The following is a 19,230-nucleotide window of genomic DNA, read 5'->3' as shown; positions in this document are numbered from 1 at the left end:
GTACTCCTCCTATAGCCGGGAGTACCAGGAGTGGCTAACGATGCTTGAACAGGGTATATGGTGGCCATCAGAAGATGGTGATTGTGGATACTACATGTACAGTGATAGCCAGTACGTGTATTCACTGCTCACTGATCCAACTGGGCAATATGTGTACGTATGTGCTCCTGAAACGTACTCCTATCCAGATTGCTGGGATTATAATTTTCACATTGGCTCTGTTCCAAGAGCTGTGTTAGAAGACAGTATGATTGCTGTTTGTGGTTTTAAAGTCCCTCTTGGCAGTGAAGATGAGCTGTTCTGGTTTGCTGAAGAAGAGTCTTTAGATGATTACACAGCAAATAAACCTCTGGATTTGTCAGTAGCTTTGCAGAGAAGTGATCAGTTAATGAACATGAACTTGGAGACTTTTTCACAGATGTTTGAAGAATCTATTTATTATCAGAGAGAGCAGCCGTTAGACTTCTCAGGTTATAAACTTCAAAAACTTAAAGTAGACTTAAGACCTGAAACGGAAGCCCTGAATTATTCAGAGGAATCTCCTCTAACCCTTGATCTTAGAACGCATTCCAAAGCGGCTTTTAATAAGTCACTGAATAAAGAAGTCCATACCAAGCCAGTGGACAAGACTGTCCCTGTGACAACTACTGAGGGGGGATCATCAGGATTCTTTGGTTTCCATCTGTTTCAGTCTGCTCCTAAAACTGAAGAAACTGTGGTATCCACTGAAGGAGTAACAGAAGCAAAAAAGACTGAAGAAGATAAGAAAACACCTGTGAACAAAGTTACCTCTTTATTTTCTGCTTTGGGTGGACTGATTGGAAAGTCTTCAGGTCCGGACTCTGAGCTGCCAGAAGATTCTGCCTTGAAGAAAAAAGGCGCACAGTCAAAATCATCTGAAAATAAAGCTGATGTTTTATCACTTGCAGTGAATGGAAAATTAGGAGATGAAGCACAAATAGGGCAAAAGTATCCTATTACATCTGAACTGAGGACAAATACTTTATCAGAATTTAATTTGGAATCTTCTAGAAGTGAAAAACGTGAATTAAATCAGAATGAAAACATTCATGTTAAAAAAACAGGATTAAAAAAATCTCCTTCTCAGCTGAGCCAAAATATTACAGATGGCAGGCCCATAAGAGAAGAGAGACCCATTAAAGCAGCGCCGGTTTCTAGGCATCTTGAACGCCATGAGAGTAGTAATGAGCCAAGTCAGAGCCACCCAGCCACCAAGCCCGAGGAGACGTTATTTAAAAGTGCTCTGAAACTGTTCAGCCTCGGGGAAGATTCTTCTGCAAGCTCAACTGCCAGCAAACCCCAAGCTTCTGGATTTTTTGACTTCTTTAAAACACAAGTAAGCAAAACACCACAGCCATCACCAAATCTGGAAAAAAATCCAAACAATAAACCAGAAAAAACGGTGCATCCGGAACAGAAGGAAACCTCTAACATCTCATCATTATTTGGATCCCTTGGAGATCTCTTCAAAGTGGAGACTGTCTCTTCTCAACCAACCCCAAGTACTACAACTCTGCCAAAAACCATTGACAGAACTGTGGCTGAGTTGAAAGGAAAGAATGAAAAGCCTGTTGGTCATCAGAGTGCCAGTATGCCATGTCTGTCCTCTGTCCCTAAGGAAGGTGTAGGAGCAGAAGGCATAGACAAGCAGATCTCCCCTAGTCCTGCTGTGCAAATGGAAGACCTGAGCAGGAAAGCTGAGGAGGAGTCTCCTGAGAGCAAAAGAGTGCCTCCTGGAAATGCTTCACAGAAGCCAATGTGTGTAGGTCCCAAAACAGGCCAGCTGAGTCATTCAGCTGTGCAGCAAAGCAGTGCGCCCACAGTTACACCAAAGCAACAAGGAGCAAATCTTTTAGGTGCCACAGTTAATCAGACAAAGCCAAGCAAGCCAGATCAGACACCTAAAGAATCTGGTTTCAGTTTGCCTTTCAGCTTCTCAGATATTACTGCTTCAAAATCGCAGCCAGCACAACCAACCAGTAGGAACATATTCTCGTTCTTCACTGGTTCAGATGAGCCAATGCCATCAGCTCCCGCTAGCGCGAAGCAACAAGAAACAGAGGGGCTGTTTCATCTGCCCTCCTTCTTTTCCAGCAGTCCAGCTGCTGAGAAGAGCATACCTCAAAGAAGTACTAGCTTTAGCTTCTTCAGTTTGACATCCTTTTTGGATGAAAAGCCACCAACTACCCCAAGACAGGAGAATGATACAAAACGAGCTCAATCGGTGAACTCCAAGCCACGTATGAAGCAAAGTATTTCCACTGATTCTGCTGTCAGAGTTAGCAGACCTGCCAGGCAACAAGATGCGGACAAAAAAGAGGTTGATGATATTATTGCAGCAGTGACTGGTAAACAAATGTCTAATAATCTCACTCTCACAGAAAATAAATCAGAAGTGCTGGAAGTGGAAAATGTTGTAGAAAATGTTGCTGAGGTAGTTGAAGGAAGTGACAGAAAAAGTCTTCTGCAGGCTGACGGCAATTCAGTAACCAATTTGACTGTTTCTGATGCTTGTCTTGAGGCTCCCAGTGTGCAGGAGGGTTCTCAGGGCCAAGAAGCTATTTCATTAGAGGCAGAAAATTATGTTCTGGATAGTACAGGGAAGATGGACAGTGATGCATTTTCCATTGATAAGGAGCAGCCTTATTCTTCAAAAGAACAAGCTTCTGAAAATAGAGATTACACCATGGTCTTAGATGATAAAAGGGATTCAGTGAATCTAAATGGCATAAATACTGCGAGTGACATCACAAATGAGGCAGTCTCTAAAGAAGGAGCATGTTTACAACAACATGGGTTGCTAGAACACAAATTACCTGAACAAACTCTTGGTGACGGGTTACAACAGGCACAAGAGCTGCAGTCTGTCCCTAAAATGCCAGATGCATCTAATTTGCAAAACAGACCTAAGGAATCTGAGAGTGATAAATCAGTACTTGATTCTTCAGTTGAAATGTTTTCAAGTTTCATGACAAAAATGAGACCTCCTAAAACACTATCTGGTTTCTTCTCGCAACCTGAAGCTCCAGCACCTCCTACTGCACAGAAGAAGAGCTCCTCTTTCTTTGGTTTCTCATCCCTCCCAAGTGGCCCAGCTCCAACTTTTGCGAATGATCTTTTTGGCATCTTTAAAGGTCCAAAAGCAACTCCAAAAGAGATGCCTCCAAAAGCCACCGCTAAACCGCAAAGCAGTAGCGTGAAAGATGTCATTGGGTCTATTCCAGACTCTAGAAAGACAGAAGACGTGTCTTCAGCCAGAGCATCTAAAATAGATGCCCCAAGCTCTCTGAAGCAGGATAGCTTGTCTGTCTCAGCAGAAGACAATGCCACAAAAGAATCTCTTATGAAAATAGAAACTAAAGAAAATAGGAACGCAGAAGCCTGTAGAGAGGAACCACTGAGGAACACTCTAGAATTAGTGGTCTCTAGTGAAGATCAAGCCCTGGATGTCCTGCAGTTGGGTAGTGAGACACAATCCTCTGAGATGGTAGAAACTAAACCATGCCAGTCTGATTTCAGTAATGCAGTTGATACGGAGCAGACTGCGGTCACTGATCAGACTGATGTAAATCCATGCCAATTAGATGTGGGCTTTTCACATGTAACGGAAGAAGAAGCTGCTTCAACAGACAAGACAGCCATTAATTTCCTTCAGACTGGCTCTAGCGGTGGGCTTGAACTAGAAATCGAAGCCCCACCTAACAGTATAGATACAGACTTCTCCCAGTCTCATCAGAGTGCTACACTTGAATTGGAGCCTGCTGTTACAGGGGACCAGGCAAATGCTAGTGTTGATCAGCTAGACTGGAGCGGTGGCATTGAAACAGAACCCCCAGCTCCAGCTGATGAGCCCAGTGTTCATCTGCTCCCACTGGATGCAGAGAAAACAAGTGAAACAGAACGAAGAACTGCTGAACAGACAGAACATTTAGCAGTTAACAAGGTGCCTGCAGAAAGTATTGCCTCCAAATGTGATTTGGAGAAACAGGGTCAACCTAGTAACGTTCCTACAGATGCAAGCAGCAGTAAACCAGTCTTTGAAATACCAAGCATGCCCAGTTTGCCAAAGTTCAGCTTTATGTCATCTGCTGATAGCGGGAAGTCGTTTGGATCATTCTTCTCTCAGCAGCCACCTTCTGTTAATAAAGCAGGGGCAGACCAGGGCCTCATGTCCAGCTTTAAGAAATTTTCCTCGACTCTGTTTGAAGGAGGCAGTGAAGAAAAGGTGAATAAGCCAGAGAGTGCCCAAGGAGCAGTATTTGGAAAAAAGCTAGATTTCTCCTTTCCCTGGCAAAAAGACAACAGGGAGGCCCCTGTCAAAAGGGAACCGCATGTACCACCGCAGACTTTGTCAAAACCAGATGACAAGGTGTTAGGAACAGTCAGTTCAGATGAAAGCTCAAAATCTGCAGTATCAGATCAACTAACTAATGCAAATACAGAAGCAAATTTGTATTTAAAGCAGCCTGACACTGTAAACAATGAACTTTCTGAAGAGCCGTCTGGTGCCAGTGCTGTTGATGATGTACTCAACAAAGAGCTGGAAGTGAAAGTTGATAAAGAGTCTGAGGATCAGCAGAATGTGATTTCCAGTGAACTGCAGAAAGATGATTGGGCAGAAGAACGGGAAATGGTCCAGCCTGAACTGAAAGAAACTGAGCTTGATTCTGCTCTGAGCAGAGCATCACTTCATCCTAGCACACAGCCTGCAGATCTGAACAGTGTGGAACAACTGAATAAGAAAAGGCCAGTTACAAATTAGGCATAATAAATGGTTTAAAGCAAATGACCATTTATAATGCAATAGTGCAGCAGTAAATATTGGCCTTGGTGTCTAATGTTTGTAGCTCAGTCCCATCCTTATTTGTTGTCTAGTGTTTGTAGTATTACTGATAGTTGTCACAAGAGGATGTGGCAAGCTGTTAGCACTAGTATGCATAGGCCCTTATACCATTTTCTCAGCTTTCTCCATTTCTTTTTTTGTAGGTGTAATTAGTTTTTCCCTGTTCTTATACTGTACCCACTGAATGAGATGCTTCTAGTGCTGATTTCATGAGCCTTTCAGAACTTAATTCTGTGTGTATTAATTCTGCTGTGTACAATACACTTTGCTTTCTTGTTTAGTGATGGTTTCATTGTATCTGCTAAGGAAAAAGTAACAGTAGATAACTCATTGTGGGGAATGAGCATGTTGTTTTCAAAATGCAAAGTAAACACTTTTAATTATTGAGAGAAATCTAACTACCACTAATGCATTATAGAACTAAATAGGCTCATTTCACATTATTGAGGCTTTTAAAAACATTTCCAGAGAGATCAGCGAAGGTATTCTAATGCTTGCTCTTCCTAAAAACTGTGCAAAGGTTATATCGTGCAGTTAGGGAAGCTACTAAAGGAAGCTAGCAGTATTTCATGAATTTGAATTCAGTTCTGTATATCTGCTAAGTTACAATTGCCCTCAGAAATCAAGGCAGAGACTTGTTAAACTTTCAGCTGTGGGTGATGTAAGTGAAACTTGTTGTGCCTTTAATCCTACAGTTGTTACATTGGACTACAAAACTTCCTATCTGACATCAAATTAATCTAAATTCTGAATGTGCGAGTAGGAGAAACATTAGTACAGCTTAATTTCTTGGATTGCAATGTCTACTGTGGTTCAGCTGTAGTTTCCTGACTGCACGAGAAATTTCCATGCACTCTATTTTGTGTGAGGATTCCGGGGATTCACTCCTGGAAGTGGTATCTTGAATCATGGTGGTCAGGCCCCTGCTGTGTTGGGCTTTTTTATATGAATGAAATTCTTGGGAAAGCTCTGTTGGAGTGAGTCCCTCTGTGAACAATTGCTTCTAATTTTGTAATGGATTTTATGTTGATTATCTTAACCTTAATCTTGACTTTAATGTTAGTTAACTGCAGTTCTTAGCAACAGTCAAATTAAACGGTTATAGTAAAGCCCATGGCTGCAGTGAAACCATAGAAGGCAAAACCACTTCCATTCTGAATTCCTGTGTTCTCATTCTTAGTCCTGTCTGGCTATTAAAATACCTTCGCCAGCAGTTTGTAGCTGACTTTAATGGAAAGTAGTTTATGGGTGTTAGAAAGACTGCTGTAGTTCATTAACATGTGGTTTGTATACTGGCAGGCTGTGTATCAAGTATTTCTACTGCCTACCAGAGTTTTGAAGCTTAGTAATCTAGAGCTAGTTCAGGGAGCATAATTGTTAGATATGACTTAGCAGCATATCTTTTCAGTGTTTCTAGTGTCTCATGCAGGTTTTTAGATGTGCAGGTTGCTTTGTGTTTCTCCAAGCCCCTGCTTTCTTTACTGACAAAATTTCTTATTCTCTCATAGCCCTGCTGGCAGTAGTAGATATGGCTCCTCTTGTAATGTCAGCCAGGGAAGCTCTCACCTAAGTGAGCTGGACCATTCCCATGAAAGCGCCCATGGCTCTGAGCAAGAAGATGACCACCAGGAAAGGGAGTCGAACCATTCCTACCGCAGCTCTGGCAGCTACCAGAAGGATGGCCAGACCTGGCTCAGGGAGCAAGAGGAGTCTTGGGGCAAAGGAGAGGAGGAGAAGGTCTGTGAGACAGAGGACAAACATACAGATCATTCTGCAGCTAAGTCACCTCTGGAACTTGAGAAGCCCAAGGACGTTGATGCAGGAGTTCAAATGAGGTAGGTGAAATGCTGTATTATTGAGCTCTTTTAAACTAATTTGTAGAGGATTCTTCTCTTCATTGCTGTCTGGAGCAAATTGTGTGCCTTGTTACTGCCCTCTTCTCTAACAACTAACTTGGTGTTGCTGATCTATGAGACATCTTTATGCACAGGACCAGATGTTTTTTGAGATGTTGGCTAAGCTTAAACTACGTTTGCTATGTACATAAAGAGGAACGCCTGCTAGTGTCTTGAAACTCATTTGCTGTGTTTTATTTCTTGTTCAATGAGCCCAGTCTGGCCCAAAGATTGCTGCTTGCTTTGCTCATGTGTGATCAAGCTTATGAGCAAGCAACAAAGTACCACATGTAGTGCTGGTGAGAGCTGCACTAGTTCCTTCCTGCTGTAGTAGGCTGCCACAGTTGGCCGGTCAGAATTAAGGCTTATGTAATTACAGATTGTAGACTTATGGTATGAATAGACAAGTTGCTCTGACTCACTATGGCAGATTTTCTTGTCTTTGTACTTTCTAAGCTGTCGGCAGTATTGAAGACAGCCATCACAGCTGAGTTTGGAGAAATAGTGTTCTGGATGATGTACTGCTTTACAGCGATTCCACTACTTTGTTTTGGGAGTGACTGTGCTTTTTTAATGATGGAATTAAGTCATAGCAGCCCCTAATGTGGATACAGTTATGCTTTCTGGATTAGGGGTTGTTTCTGTCTGGCTCAGTTACATCTGTGGAAGGATGTTTGCCTGCCGGTGCCCAGAGCTTTGAAGGTAACCATATCTTGACACCAGTGTAACTGTGCTTACGTGAGACAATATACCACAGCCAAAACCCTGCAGTTTGTGTGGAGGCAACCCTTACGCTAAGGATGTAAAAAAGGAAAACAAGACTAGAAAAAGCGTTAAACTCTTTTTAAACTCTGACTCATTTTCTTCTTCTCCTTACGGATCAGCAGAAGTCATGTCCCAGAATAGCTGGCCTATATTTATTTACATGAAGGGTGGTTCACACAGTCTATTTCAAGCTAATTTAGGCATCTAACTTGGATATTACTGCCTCATTGCCTCTTCTTCTCTCCACTCTCTGGAAACACTTTCCTGTCTCTCTGGAGTATATAGGGAACTTCGCTCTGAGCAGTCCTTGGAGTTGCACCTGAGCTAGATGTGTAGCATGGCTGGTGTGCCTTGTTGCTATAAGATATATTTTATTTTTTATACTGCCAGCAGTGCCTGATGCATTGCAGACAGGGAAAGATGCTCATCTCAGAATGGCTGACACCTCAACAGCATGCAAAGGGAGGGATACAACCAAAAGCCCAATGTATCATGAGGTCAGGGAGAATAAAACATGCTGTGGGACACTGAGATGAAACATTTTTGCCAGATATCCATAACCTTTAGAAAAGCTGTGGAAAAGAGTGGACTTAGGTTCAGAGAGTGGGTAAAACACACTTAGGCCTTGTTGCCAGGCTTTTTTCCACTCATTTCCACCGAAGAGGGGCTGTAAATTTGTAGCAGTAGGGGTAAGTGGGAAGAGACAGTAGTTAGAAGGGACTGGCAGCAGGTGGGGGGAATAATAGTTATGGATGGAAAATCTTCAGTCTACCTGCTTGCGTGCAGCTGTGGTACCAGTGTGACGAATCGGCTTGATCTGATTAACTTCTCCCTTCCCAGAGCATGTATTGGGTTGTATTTACTTGGCGTCTGTGGGTTATTTCCACTTCCACAATTGAAGCTGTGATTGCGCTGTGTAATGCTGAGTCTTTAATATTACAGATGAGTAACTTTCATATTGCGTTTTTCTGTTTCTTGTCCTTAAGCTACCGCGATGATAATGAGCCACCACTGTTTTCTCCAGCAAGAGCCCGTTGGATTCAAGCCATTAGCAAAGTACGACTGCAGCTTCAAGAGGTAGGATGGAGTATGGCTTTGCTCCTTCTCTGTGCTTTCTGGATTTTAGATCTGTAGCTGAAGGTTTCATTTTTTTTTTTCCTTGTGAGACAGCTCTTACAGTTTTTGTTTCACAGACAAGAAGATAATCAAATGTATTGCATAGGACTGTAACATTTTGTGATGAGCCCTTGGTCTTAAAACTATCTTGTTCTGCCAAACGTTTTGGAGGTTTGTGGTTTGGAACTAGAGAGGAATTCTCAGAAAAGATGCAGAAGCAGAGAAATTAGCTCTGAATTTGTAAATAATAATAATTAACATAAAGGTTTGGGACTAAATGGTTCATGTTAAACTGCTCAAAATGAAGATGGCTTTTCAAGCCTACCCCAGAATCTCTTGTTAGCTCAGTAGGTGTTAATTGTATTATGCTTCTTGTGAAGATTTACATCAAATATATTTATATATACACTAATTAAAAGTGGGTGTATAAAACATCCTGATATTTCCATCTCTGAAAAGTAAGATTTAAAAATAAATAATCTCAATTTAGGAAGTCAAAAGCAAAAGGTTGTGACATTTTCTTCAACAATATAAACACTAATTTTAGGGAAAAAAACAATTAAGCCCCTCAAAGTGTGTGTGTGTATGTAGGTATATAAAAAAGTCTCATGCTTTCATTTATCTGCATGCCCACAGAAATAGAACATATGGTGTGTTCATTTCCTACAGAGGATAAACTATTGCCGACTATCCGATGTGCAGTTAATATCTTTCATTTAAAAACACTACTTTCTTCTGTAACTTTTCTTTTTGTATGGAACAATTTTACAACATCTAACTATCCCTAGCAGGACTTCTGTTTCTTTCCTGGATCTTTTGCAAGTTTTTGTCTGGGAAGACATTTGAAGCATTGTAGCAGAAACAGGTTTTTTCTCTTGGCTTATCTGGACTGTAATTTTTCTTTCCTGTCTGACAATTACTGTATTACTTCACTTTTGAGCAGAATGGCTTTGGGTCAAAACTGTCAGTGTTCTTGGTTAATCCTGACAGTCAGTATTTAAGATAACCACTGGCATCTAAGTAGAAAGGAAACTTCTGTTGTAGTTTTGTAGTGCATGCAAAGAAAACAGTTTAGTTGTGTGCATTATGGAAAATGTGTGTACAAACATACTAGAGAGGGCAACAGATTCAGTGATGTCTCTCCCTGGGTATCTGCCTTTTTCTTAGCACAGGGAAACTGTCAGAAGTGCGAGGCGTTTCAGCATCAGTCAAAACTTTGTGAATTTCTGCTGAATTGAAAGGAAGTTATGCCTTGAGATGGCTGTTACAGCAATCCTTGTTTTGGTACGATAGCAAAATATCTCTTAGGAAATAAGTTTGAAAGGGAGCTTGAAATATCTGTAGTCAGTCTTCTCACACCACAGCAGGATTTGCTTTGCCTTGACTGTGCCTAACAACTTTCTGTCAAAACAAACAACTTTCCTTAAAACAAAAAATTGAAGTGATGGAGCTTTCCAGTGGCCTGCTCCAGGGTTTAGTTGTCTCTGCTGTGCAAAAGCTTTGCTTAACCTCTGCTCTGGATCTCTCTTACTCTGTATAAATCCATTTCTTTTGCGTAGGACCAGCTGTAATAGAGCAGAACTGATTCCCTTCCTCTCTGGAACAGTGAAGAAGGGCTGCTGCAAACAGAGGACCAAGTCCCCACTCACTCTTCTCTTATTCACTAAATGACCCTTTTTCTTTTACCTCTTCATGTCAGTATTTTTAGGTACTCTTTAATCAATGACTCTCTTCTGAAGTACAGTGTCCAAAGCCAGATGTAGAAGCCCAGAGCCTGCTGATCTGCACTGGTGAGTGAGGGAGACTTTATTCTCCAGGCTCTGATCCTGATACCGCAAGACCGTGGTGTGATGGTGCCTTTTTATCACAGAGTAAAGCTGTTGATACAGTTAGTTGCTTATCAGAAGAGCTCAGAGTTCTCCCTGAGAAGGGCTTTGTCAGTCGTTCTCTAGCCTATATTTGTGTTGGATTAAATCTGTACATGGCTTTGCACTTGTTCTTACATAGTTGTTTTTTTTCCCCACTCCTGAAGCACACTGCCCTCTGTCTCCTCCTAATCTGATATGCCTACATATCTTTCAAATCAGATGAAGAAGTTGTGCAGTGCCCAAGCTGCCAGGTTGTGCACTACCAGAGCTGCCTGTGGGACCCTCTTTGATACATTCTTTGAGTTTGGCTACACTGAATGTAATTTTTTTCAGTATGTTTGCATCCATTTTAGCAGTTTCATCCAGAACTCAGAATATAACACTTCCACTGTTCTTCTCCTACTCTAAGAATAACTCACCTTGTCATAGAAGCAAGTTAAATGCATTTGACACAGTTTTACTCTTGATGAAACCATGCCAACTGTTACTTCCCTCCTTTATGTTCTAGATGATTTACAAATAATTTGATTATTTGTTCCAGTCTTCAATTCTCAGGGAGGGAAAAAAGTCAAGTTAGCTCTTTCATAATGATTTAAGTCCTTCTCTCTCCATTTTTTAAGGATAAATGCTAGCTTTGCCCTTTTCCAATCTGCAGGTGCATTGCCTGTTTTTCAAGTTCTTAAGTATTAATGCTTGGTGATTGTCAGGTGTTGTAATCTAAGTACCTGAGGATGAAGATTCATCAGGGTCAGCTGACTTAGAAATAACTACCTTCTCTGTTTGATCTCAAATTTGTTTTGCTTTACTGTAGCCTATTTCCTAACTTGCTAAACTTTTTTTAAAACCAGTATTTAATTCTGTCAGCTGTCTGACTGTAGTTGTCACTTCCAGTGAAGACTGAAGCAAATAAGGCATTAAATGCTCCAGCCTTGTTTAAGCCACGCTTTCCCTTCTTGAAAGCAGCGGCTGTATTTTTTGTCATGTTTTATGTTCTCTGCTAGCTGTTTAATTTTGTTCTTTGGCCTTTTGATTTCCTTCCTGTGTGTTTGTGCTTATCCTTAAGAACTTTATCAAGAAGAAATGTCTACTTTGAGGTCCAAGCCCTCTGAAGAGCTTGAGATGTTCTTGAACTGCCCTCTCATTGCACCTCTTTTCCTTCCTTTTCACTGGGATATCTAGTGGTTGTGTTCATTAACTGTTAATGGCTTTCTGAACTCCTTTCTCTTTAAGCCTGTTTTAGCTACTGATTTTCTGAGTGTTGGTTTACTTTCTTGAATTCTGTAGTATTCACCTAGCTCTTCTCACTCCTTTTCTTCCAAGCTATCAAGACGACTGTTTTGGTTTTCCAGGAGGCCTTTGCCTTCTCTGGTTGTCTCTGTCTCTACTCAAATGTAGAAGAGCTTCTCTGCTAGTTGCCTTCTGCATCTAGAGCATCATCAGCTCATTTTAAAACCCAGATACCTCTCTGGATAATCTGTATTTTCTTCCAAACGAGGTCTTAAAATGCTGTGTGATGGTAAAACCTGATGATTCTAGAGGTAGTTAGAAAAGGTCTAGTCTATAGTTTATCTTCCCATCTTCTGTCACTACTTAGAAGCCTGCAGGAGGACTGTCTCCCTCTTTTGTTCCAGCCCTCGGAGCAGCTGCTTATGTCCTCAGTGCTGGGGGCAGTGCCTCCAGCTCTTATCCCCATTCTCATTCCTCAGTGTGTGATGGTTCTTTCATATTAATACTTGTGGAACTCCAGCTCACTGATCTGAGCTATTGGATTCCTCTCACACAGGCTTCCGAGATGGTTCTACTGACTCTTAATTGTTAATGATCTGGGCAGGAATTTGAACAAAGATCTGGCTGGAATTTGAACAAATGACACCCAAGAAGTTTTCATATGTGATTACAAATCCCCTGAGCAATTCAGCCTCCTACCTGGGAAGAGATTAATATTCATGTGAATAATATACATGCATCCTACAGCCCCACGAGTCAGAGAAATATAGTATTTTAATTAAGACTTGACAGTTATAAAATGGCACAGAGATTTGTAACTATGCACGTTAAAAAGGCTAAGTGGTAGCATGCGTAAAGTTTTTTCTTCTTTTCTACTATTTAGCTAGATTTCTTTCTGTACTTTTGAAAAAGAAAACTTAATTATGCCAGAATCAAACCAGGATTTTGAGCCCTGAGAGGAATGACTCAATAATTCTCACCTGCACACTTAGAACCTTGTCTACAAAGAGACATTAACTGATAGCTACTGATAGCTCTTCTGCTGCAGTCCCTCTGTGGGACCACTTTTTTTTTTTTTCCTTCAGAACAAGAACATACAGAGGGCTATTACATGTTCAGCTTGCAGCCTCCTTAATTGAAATAGCTTTGAGTTATGGACATGCCTGCGTGACTCTTAAAGTTAGACGAATTTGCATGTGATTGTTGTAGAATGCAGAAGAATTAGCAGACAGGAGCAGAAGAAAAATTCAGTCAAATCAACAAATTGACTCTCTTACTAATACTTTCAGCACTTAAAAGGGTGTTGTGATCTGGAATTTTATCCACTTATATTGAACTTTTTTATGGGGAAAAGTCTTGTGCAGCATTTTCCTCTTGTATGTTAGGAGCTTAAATACATCAATTTACTTGGCTTTGGTTTTGAAACAAAAGCCATCTAAGCAATGTTTCCTCTTTGGCTTTTCTTTTACAGATGTAATTTTATACCAGTTGTTTTGATTTTAATCTTTGTCTTTGCCTGTTAAATATCAATGTCTGTTCTTTCTGACTGCTATGTAACTAGATCACGTACTGAGATGGCAGATGTAATTTCAGAGTTCATGACACTGTTCTTCCGGATTATGATAAGCACCTGGAGGGGACACAGTTACCAGTCTTAATCTTATTTCCCCATGCCCATAATTAAACAGTCAGTGCCTTTGATCAAGCATCTATAAATATTTAAGAGCCATTAAGCACTCAATTTAAAAGCTTTGGTCCACAGAGAGTGTTATATTGGTGGCTTTGGTGTGTGAAGCCCTATTTTTATTTTGACAGGGAAGGTGGTGCTGCAGACTTCCAGCATCGCCTTTGTTCGCAGCCATGGGGTTGCTGGGGAAGGAGAGTCCTTATCGGCGATTTCCCCTGTTAGTGAGGACAGCAGTGGGGTGCTAACTGGTGCCGTTTTGGTTGCGAGTTTGACTGTAAGCTGTCTGCCCGTGCCCCTCCCCACATCTGAATTTAGGCCCCCGCTGATCAGTAAAACTGTGCCGTGCTGTAGCCCAGATGGCTAATGGAAGACGTGCTTTCTTTGAATCAGTCACCAAGAGGTTAGAAGCTGTCCCTTTCCTCCTCTCACAAACTCTGCAGTGCGTGCAGTCGCTTACTTTTGGCATTTTATTTCCCTTAAACTTTGTTGCCAAGGTGTCTTTTCATCAGTCCCGTGAGGATGAGTAAGCTGTGCATTTTCAAAGCCTCCCACACAGTGGCAAAGGAGCAAATTGAAAAACTGTGTATTCTCTCTGAGAGTTATTAGAAACTCCTCGTCACAGGAAAAATTTCATCTCCAGTTAGAAGTCCTCCTCCTTTTCTTCCTGTTGTGTTCAGGAGGATTATCTTCAGCCTTCAGAAATATCAGCGTTGCTGATCAAATGCCCCAGAGATCAGGGCTGGTGGGGAGCTGCAGAGCACCCCTGTGCTCGGATTGCTGTTCCTGCAGCGAAGAGGAGAGCGGGCTTGTGTAGTCAAGGTGTGGGTCTGATGATCGCTGCCAGCTCTTGTGCGCACCATCTGATGTTAGGCAGCTCTGCGCACAACGGCAGTCCAACGGTTTCTGCATACCTTATCTTTAAAATGCATACCTGGCTTTCAGATTCCTTACGGATTGTGCAACAATAATTATTTCAGGAGCGTTACATACAAAAGTAAAGTATCTCTCCATGGCATAATCTTACTTCCCTGTGCTGCATCTGAGTTTGCAGGCTAGCAGGTCCTGTGCCAGGGCAGAAGTGTCATAGTAGCACAGCCGGGGCCTCCCCAAAGCCCCTCACTGCTCTCCCAAGGCAGCGTATAGTGCCAGGTGGTTATTCGGTACTTGGACGATCTGCAGCCATTGCTTCTTTTTACTACCTTTCTGTGGAGGTTTGAGACTGACACGCTCTGCTTGGAGTTGGAGGAGAGGGAGGTTCTTTCATCTGCCAAGTGTCTTAAATAGCCACATCTATTTGGAATAAAATATGTTTATTTAGGTTACGTATCTCTACTAAGATTTTCTGAGACCTACTATCATTTTTTAACCTGCTTTACATTGAATGGTAAGTAATTATCTCTTCATTAGTGCATAACTCTTATGTATGCACACAAGAAAATAGTGTTGTGCATTCATTAATGCTGCTGTTGTGGTTTTGAGTGGCTTTTGGATAACCTAATCTCCAGAGGGGAAAATCAGCAGGCTTGCCCTTCTTAGTGTAGTTACACTGAAATTAAGAGAAATGCATCTCTTATGAAGCAGTGTGCTGGTCAGAAATCCTTTTCATGATGGCCAGAGCAGTTAGAAGCCTCCTTAATTGCTAACAGGATTTTCTGTGAGCTTCTCTAAACATACCAATGCATTAACATTCCACTTCTATTCACTTAAAACAAATTTCAGTGTTGATATCCAGTGCGAGGGAACACAGACCATCCGTCCCATTCAGTGAAAACAAAGTTCTTCCATACACTCCCAGTTGCTGGTACTGAGAAATAACTGCAGTTTGTGCAAAAACAAAACAAAGAACTGTCCAAAAGCTTAATGAGCTTTCTTAAAGTCATTACAGGAATTTGCAGAGTGGATAGTTAATTTTCCTGTTAGGCTATTTTACTTATTCGCTCCAAGCCTCCTGTAGGCATGCAAGACCCAGGGACACTTGACGCTTCCTTTTCTCAATCTGTAGTGGTATTCCGGACTACAGCTTTGCTTCTCCAGTTTTGTTTCAGAAACTTTACACATCTCTAAGTCAAAATTATTATGTAGTCTTTGAATGGGAATCCCAGTGTAATTTACTTCTGCTCCAAGGCTTATTCCATTGATTTCCTTAAAAAGAAAAGGCAGGTGTGTGTGTGTGCAATGTCTGGCATATAGTTCCTCATATAATGTTGCACAGCCTGGCACGCCTCTAACTTTGTGCCAGTGCTGCACATAAAAAAGTTCAAGAAATCAAATTTGGTCAAAATATATGCTTCTGCTCTCTGACATCTAAGATTACCTTGATGCATGCATGTACTGGGATGCATGTGTGTAGTCTACCATTATACCTCAGATTTGACCTGAACCACTTCATGTTTAAGTGTGTGACTTCTGGAGTGAAGCTGGTTGGAAAGCAACTTCTGTCCTATAATGTGGTTTGTTTTTGAGTGGATGTAGGGTAAGTTTGTTTTTTTTTTGTTTTTTGGTTTTTTTTTTTGAGGTTATAAAGAATGTCCATTACAGAGAGATGTGAAATATGAGACATCTCTGCAGCACAGCCAACAGCTTAAGCTAGAATACATCTCAAATAAAGGAGGAGACTGGGACTCTAGTTCCTGATTTGAACTTAGGCAGTACAGAGATTTTAACCTAGATTTTCCACATCTTAGAAAGCACTGGCTGCTAAGCTGTAACGCTCTTCTGGGGAGGGACTCTTCCTTGCTGTCCCTTCCCTGTTCAGACATAGCTTCCATCTTAGATGGAAGGCAAAGGTGTTTTATTAACCCTCCTTTCTCCTGACTGGAATTGTACTACTGCTGATGAGAGAGTAAGATGTGACTGGCGGCAGTGCTTTGACAACGTGGATAAATGACCTCGTGTCTCATAGGGTCCCGAGGTTCCCAATTAGACAGTGTGCCCAGAAATGCTGCCTTTTTAACCCTGGCTCCATTTCTCTCGGATGACCTGATCACAGCAATTTCAGTGTTTGTCCTCTGCAGAAGTGACTTGTGTGTTGCATACTGAAGAACTATCCATCATGCACAAAGCATTACCCAACTGGGCTGAACCAGCAGCTATTCCTCTGCCCGCTGCTGCTCAGCTTGCATCCGTACTTGTACCAGTACCTTCCCAAACCCTTTGTCAAGCAAGTGCTTTTTCTCCTACTAGGACCTGTTGCAGCAGCCGTCTAAGCTTTCAGGCAAAAATTAAATAAATAGATAATATATAATAATATAATAATATAATATAAAATAGATAAATAGAAAAGCACTAACGTATTAGAAGATGTAGCATTTGCCGCCTTCTGCAAAACTTCCCTCTTTGCACCTTATTTTGGAGGTGTAATGACAGAAGAATTAGTGTGCTGTGTTGGTAAAGCTTGTGTCCAGTGTGGAGTGGGGCGAAGCAGCCTGCAGTGGCCTTACCATCTCACCATGGCCCTTGCATATGGTGTTAACCTGGAAAAACAGAGATTCGTCTAGCTTTGAAGTAAGTCCGTCACCCCTGCTCAGCGTAGGGGTGCAATGGGAGCGGTGGGTGGGGAGGACTCCTACCTGCCACATAGGCGGCTCTTAAAAATAGCACTGCCTGTTGGGAGAGCCAGACTTCACACGCTTATTTTTAAGACTCTGTGTGGGCGGAGGGGATATTTCCCAGTTTTGTATAATGCCGAAGCAATCTGTAATGCTGCACTAGAGAGATAGCAGTGGGCTTTGGCTTTAGCTTACAAAGCACAGGACTTGGGAAGAGATGAGCTAACCAGCCCTGGTTGTGAGAGCATGATAGATGAAGCATTAACTATTAGTGTAACGTTAGCAAATACTTTGAATAATATAACTCCATAGAAAAGGCAGTAGCTCAGAAAAGTGGTCCAGTACACGACCACTTTGTTTTTTAGTGCTGTTTCTTTCACTTTTTTCTAGTTTTCCAGGCTGTGTGGTTACAGGCAGGGGTTGCCTTGTGTGCCTTTCAGCTAATATTTGGAGTTGTGGAGGGGCGGTTGTACTTGGAATCTTACAGAACTGTGCATCTGGTTTTAAATAGGATAACTGCTCCCCCACCCCGCTTACAAAAATGGCATCTGGAGGTCTAAATACTATTAATTACACTTAATACAATGTCTGGAGATAACAGGGCCCTAGTTCTGGCTACTGCTAGGTAGTGCATAAAATAGAGTAGTATTTTCATTTCTGCACATTTTAATATCAATAATTTACTGAATCTAAGTTATTTGAAGATCTTATGATTTAGCACATGAATGCTGTCTATTAGAAAGTAGTTCATTTCCAGGTGGAAAGAGAACTTGCTTTCTTTGCATCCAGACCCCTCTCTTACAATCCATGAAGTGTCTTTTTAAGCCATGCTTGGAGGGACTTCATCTTGCCACCTCATGGCCACCAGCAAGTTGTCCGTTGTCAGCTCGTGTTCAGAATCTTAGCAATTTTTTGACAATGGAGAGAATAGTAATCAGACAAGTGTGTTTTGGGTCAAGCTGTGGATTTGTTTCCATTAGTCATTAATTATTGGCATTACAAAAAGGACCTTTTGGTGGCTTCCCTTTTGGTTTCATTTGGTACCTGTGCTTGATGAAGGAGAGACAAATTCTTCCTCTCATAGGCTGCTGAATCTCCAAGGAAATGTGTGCAGCCTTGCTTGGCAAGCTGGGGTTGTAAAGTCCATCCTGTGCTCAAAGGAGCTTGTGAACATCAAGGTATCGGACATCCATTCCACAGTGAGGGTTTACTGCATGCATTGACAGCTTCATCCTTTTGTGTACAATATTAAATAAAGATAGTTTAGGCATAAAGCTGGGGTGGGATCCCAAATGTAGCTTTAGATTTTCATCTGTCACTCAAGCACGGATATATGAGATGCTGGAAGGGTTGCGGTGTGAGTGTTAATTTACTGGGGAGTGGTAGGCAACACATCTCTGGTTACTGCTCTGTGGGGTGGCTTGTGCCTTCAGGGTTGTAAGATGTGGTCCCAGCCAAGCAGCTGTGCTGTTCTCTGGCTTATAGCAGTATCCTGTTAAAAACAGGAGAATCCTATTTAAACCACTTTTATATATTGGATCAGGAAGAGAGAGGGAAAGTCTGTTCTGGGTAACCACAGGCCAGCTTAGTCTGCCCTCAGCAGTGCTCGAGGCTGTGGAATAAATTTGAAGGGAAAGTGTTACGGGGTGGCAAATGGGAAATTAGTAAAAACGCAAACTGCATGCTGTTTTCTACTCTGTGCTACACTGTGACACCAGGTGGGCACTAAGTCTCGTCTGCCTGTATTTCCATAATATTTCTGATATGATGCCACATAGGAAATGAGCAAATAATTTGGAGAAGATGGGGGACTATTGCAAAATATCAGAGAATGGGTTGTAGAGCTGGCAAGGGGGCCCTGGGGCAGTATCTGGGGGAAAGCACTGAGAATGCATGAGATGAGACCAGCCAAGTATGGTTCATTTATCTCAGCAGACTGAAAGCTGAGAATCATGTTGCTGCCACGTACTAATAGATCAGGGGAGTAAATATTGCCAAGTTTACAGCTATTTAAGCTAAAGGTTAATGTTAGCGCAAGAACAGAAGGGTATAAACTGGTTATGAACAAACCCAGGCTAGAAATCAGAAAGCAGTTTTTCTAATTGTGAGTGAACAGCTTCCAAATGGGTTTCTTTGCCCTTTCTGTTTCTAATTAATCTAAAAATGGCTCTATTTATGAAAGCTATTATATGACAGTCGCCTGTGGGAGCAAAGAATGGGACTTCATCATCCAGGAAGCCTTTAAGTAGGCTGTGAGAGG

General features: G+C 41.7%; 1 protein-coding gene across 4 annotated transcripts in view; it reads left to right on the top strand.

The window, feature by feature from the left end:
* LOC135323470 (protein unc-13 homolog B) overlaps positions 1-19,230 on the top strand; it is a 218,247-nt gene that overhangs the window by 74,131 nt on the left and 124,886 nt on the right. For all 4 annotated transcript variants that reach the window (XM_064500800.1, XM_064500799.1, XM_064500801.1 and 1 more), the window contains 2 exons: positions 6,373-6,699; positions 8,511-8,601. In XM_064500800.1, coding sequence (XP_064356870.1) covers positions 6,373-6,699; positions 8,511-8,601 — 418 coding nt within the window. The remainder of the gene's footprint in view (positions 1-6,372; positions 6,700-8,510; positions 8,602-19,230) is intronic.

The sequence above is a fragment of the Dromaius novaehollandiae genome, chromosome W (assembly GCF_036370855.1).
Source record: "Dromaius novaehollandiae isolate bDroNov1 chromosome W, bDroNov1.hap1, whole genome shotgun sequence".
Classification (NCBI taxonomy): Eukaryota; Metazoa; Chordata; class Aves; order Casuariiformes; family Dromaiidae; genus Dromaius; species Dromaius novaehollandiae.
This window is presented reverse-complemented; position numbering and strand designations above follow the sequence as displayed.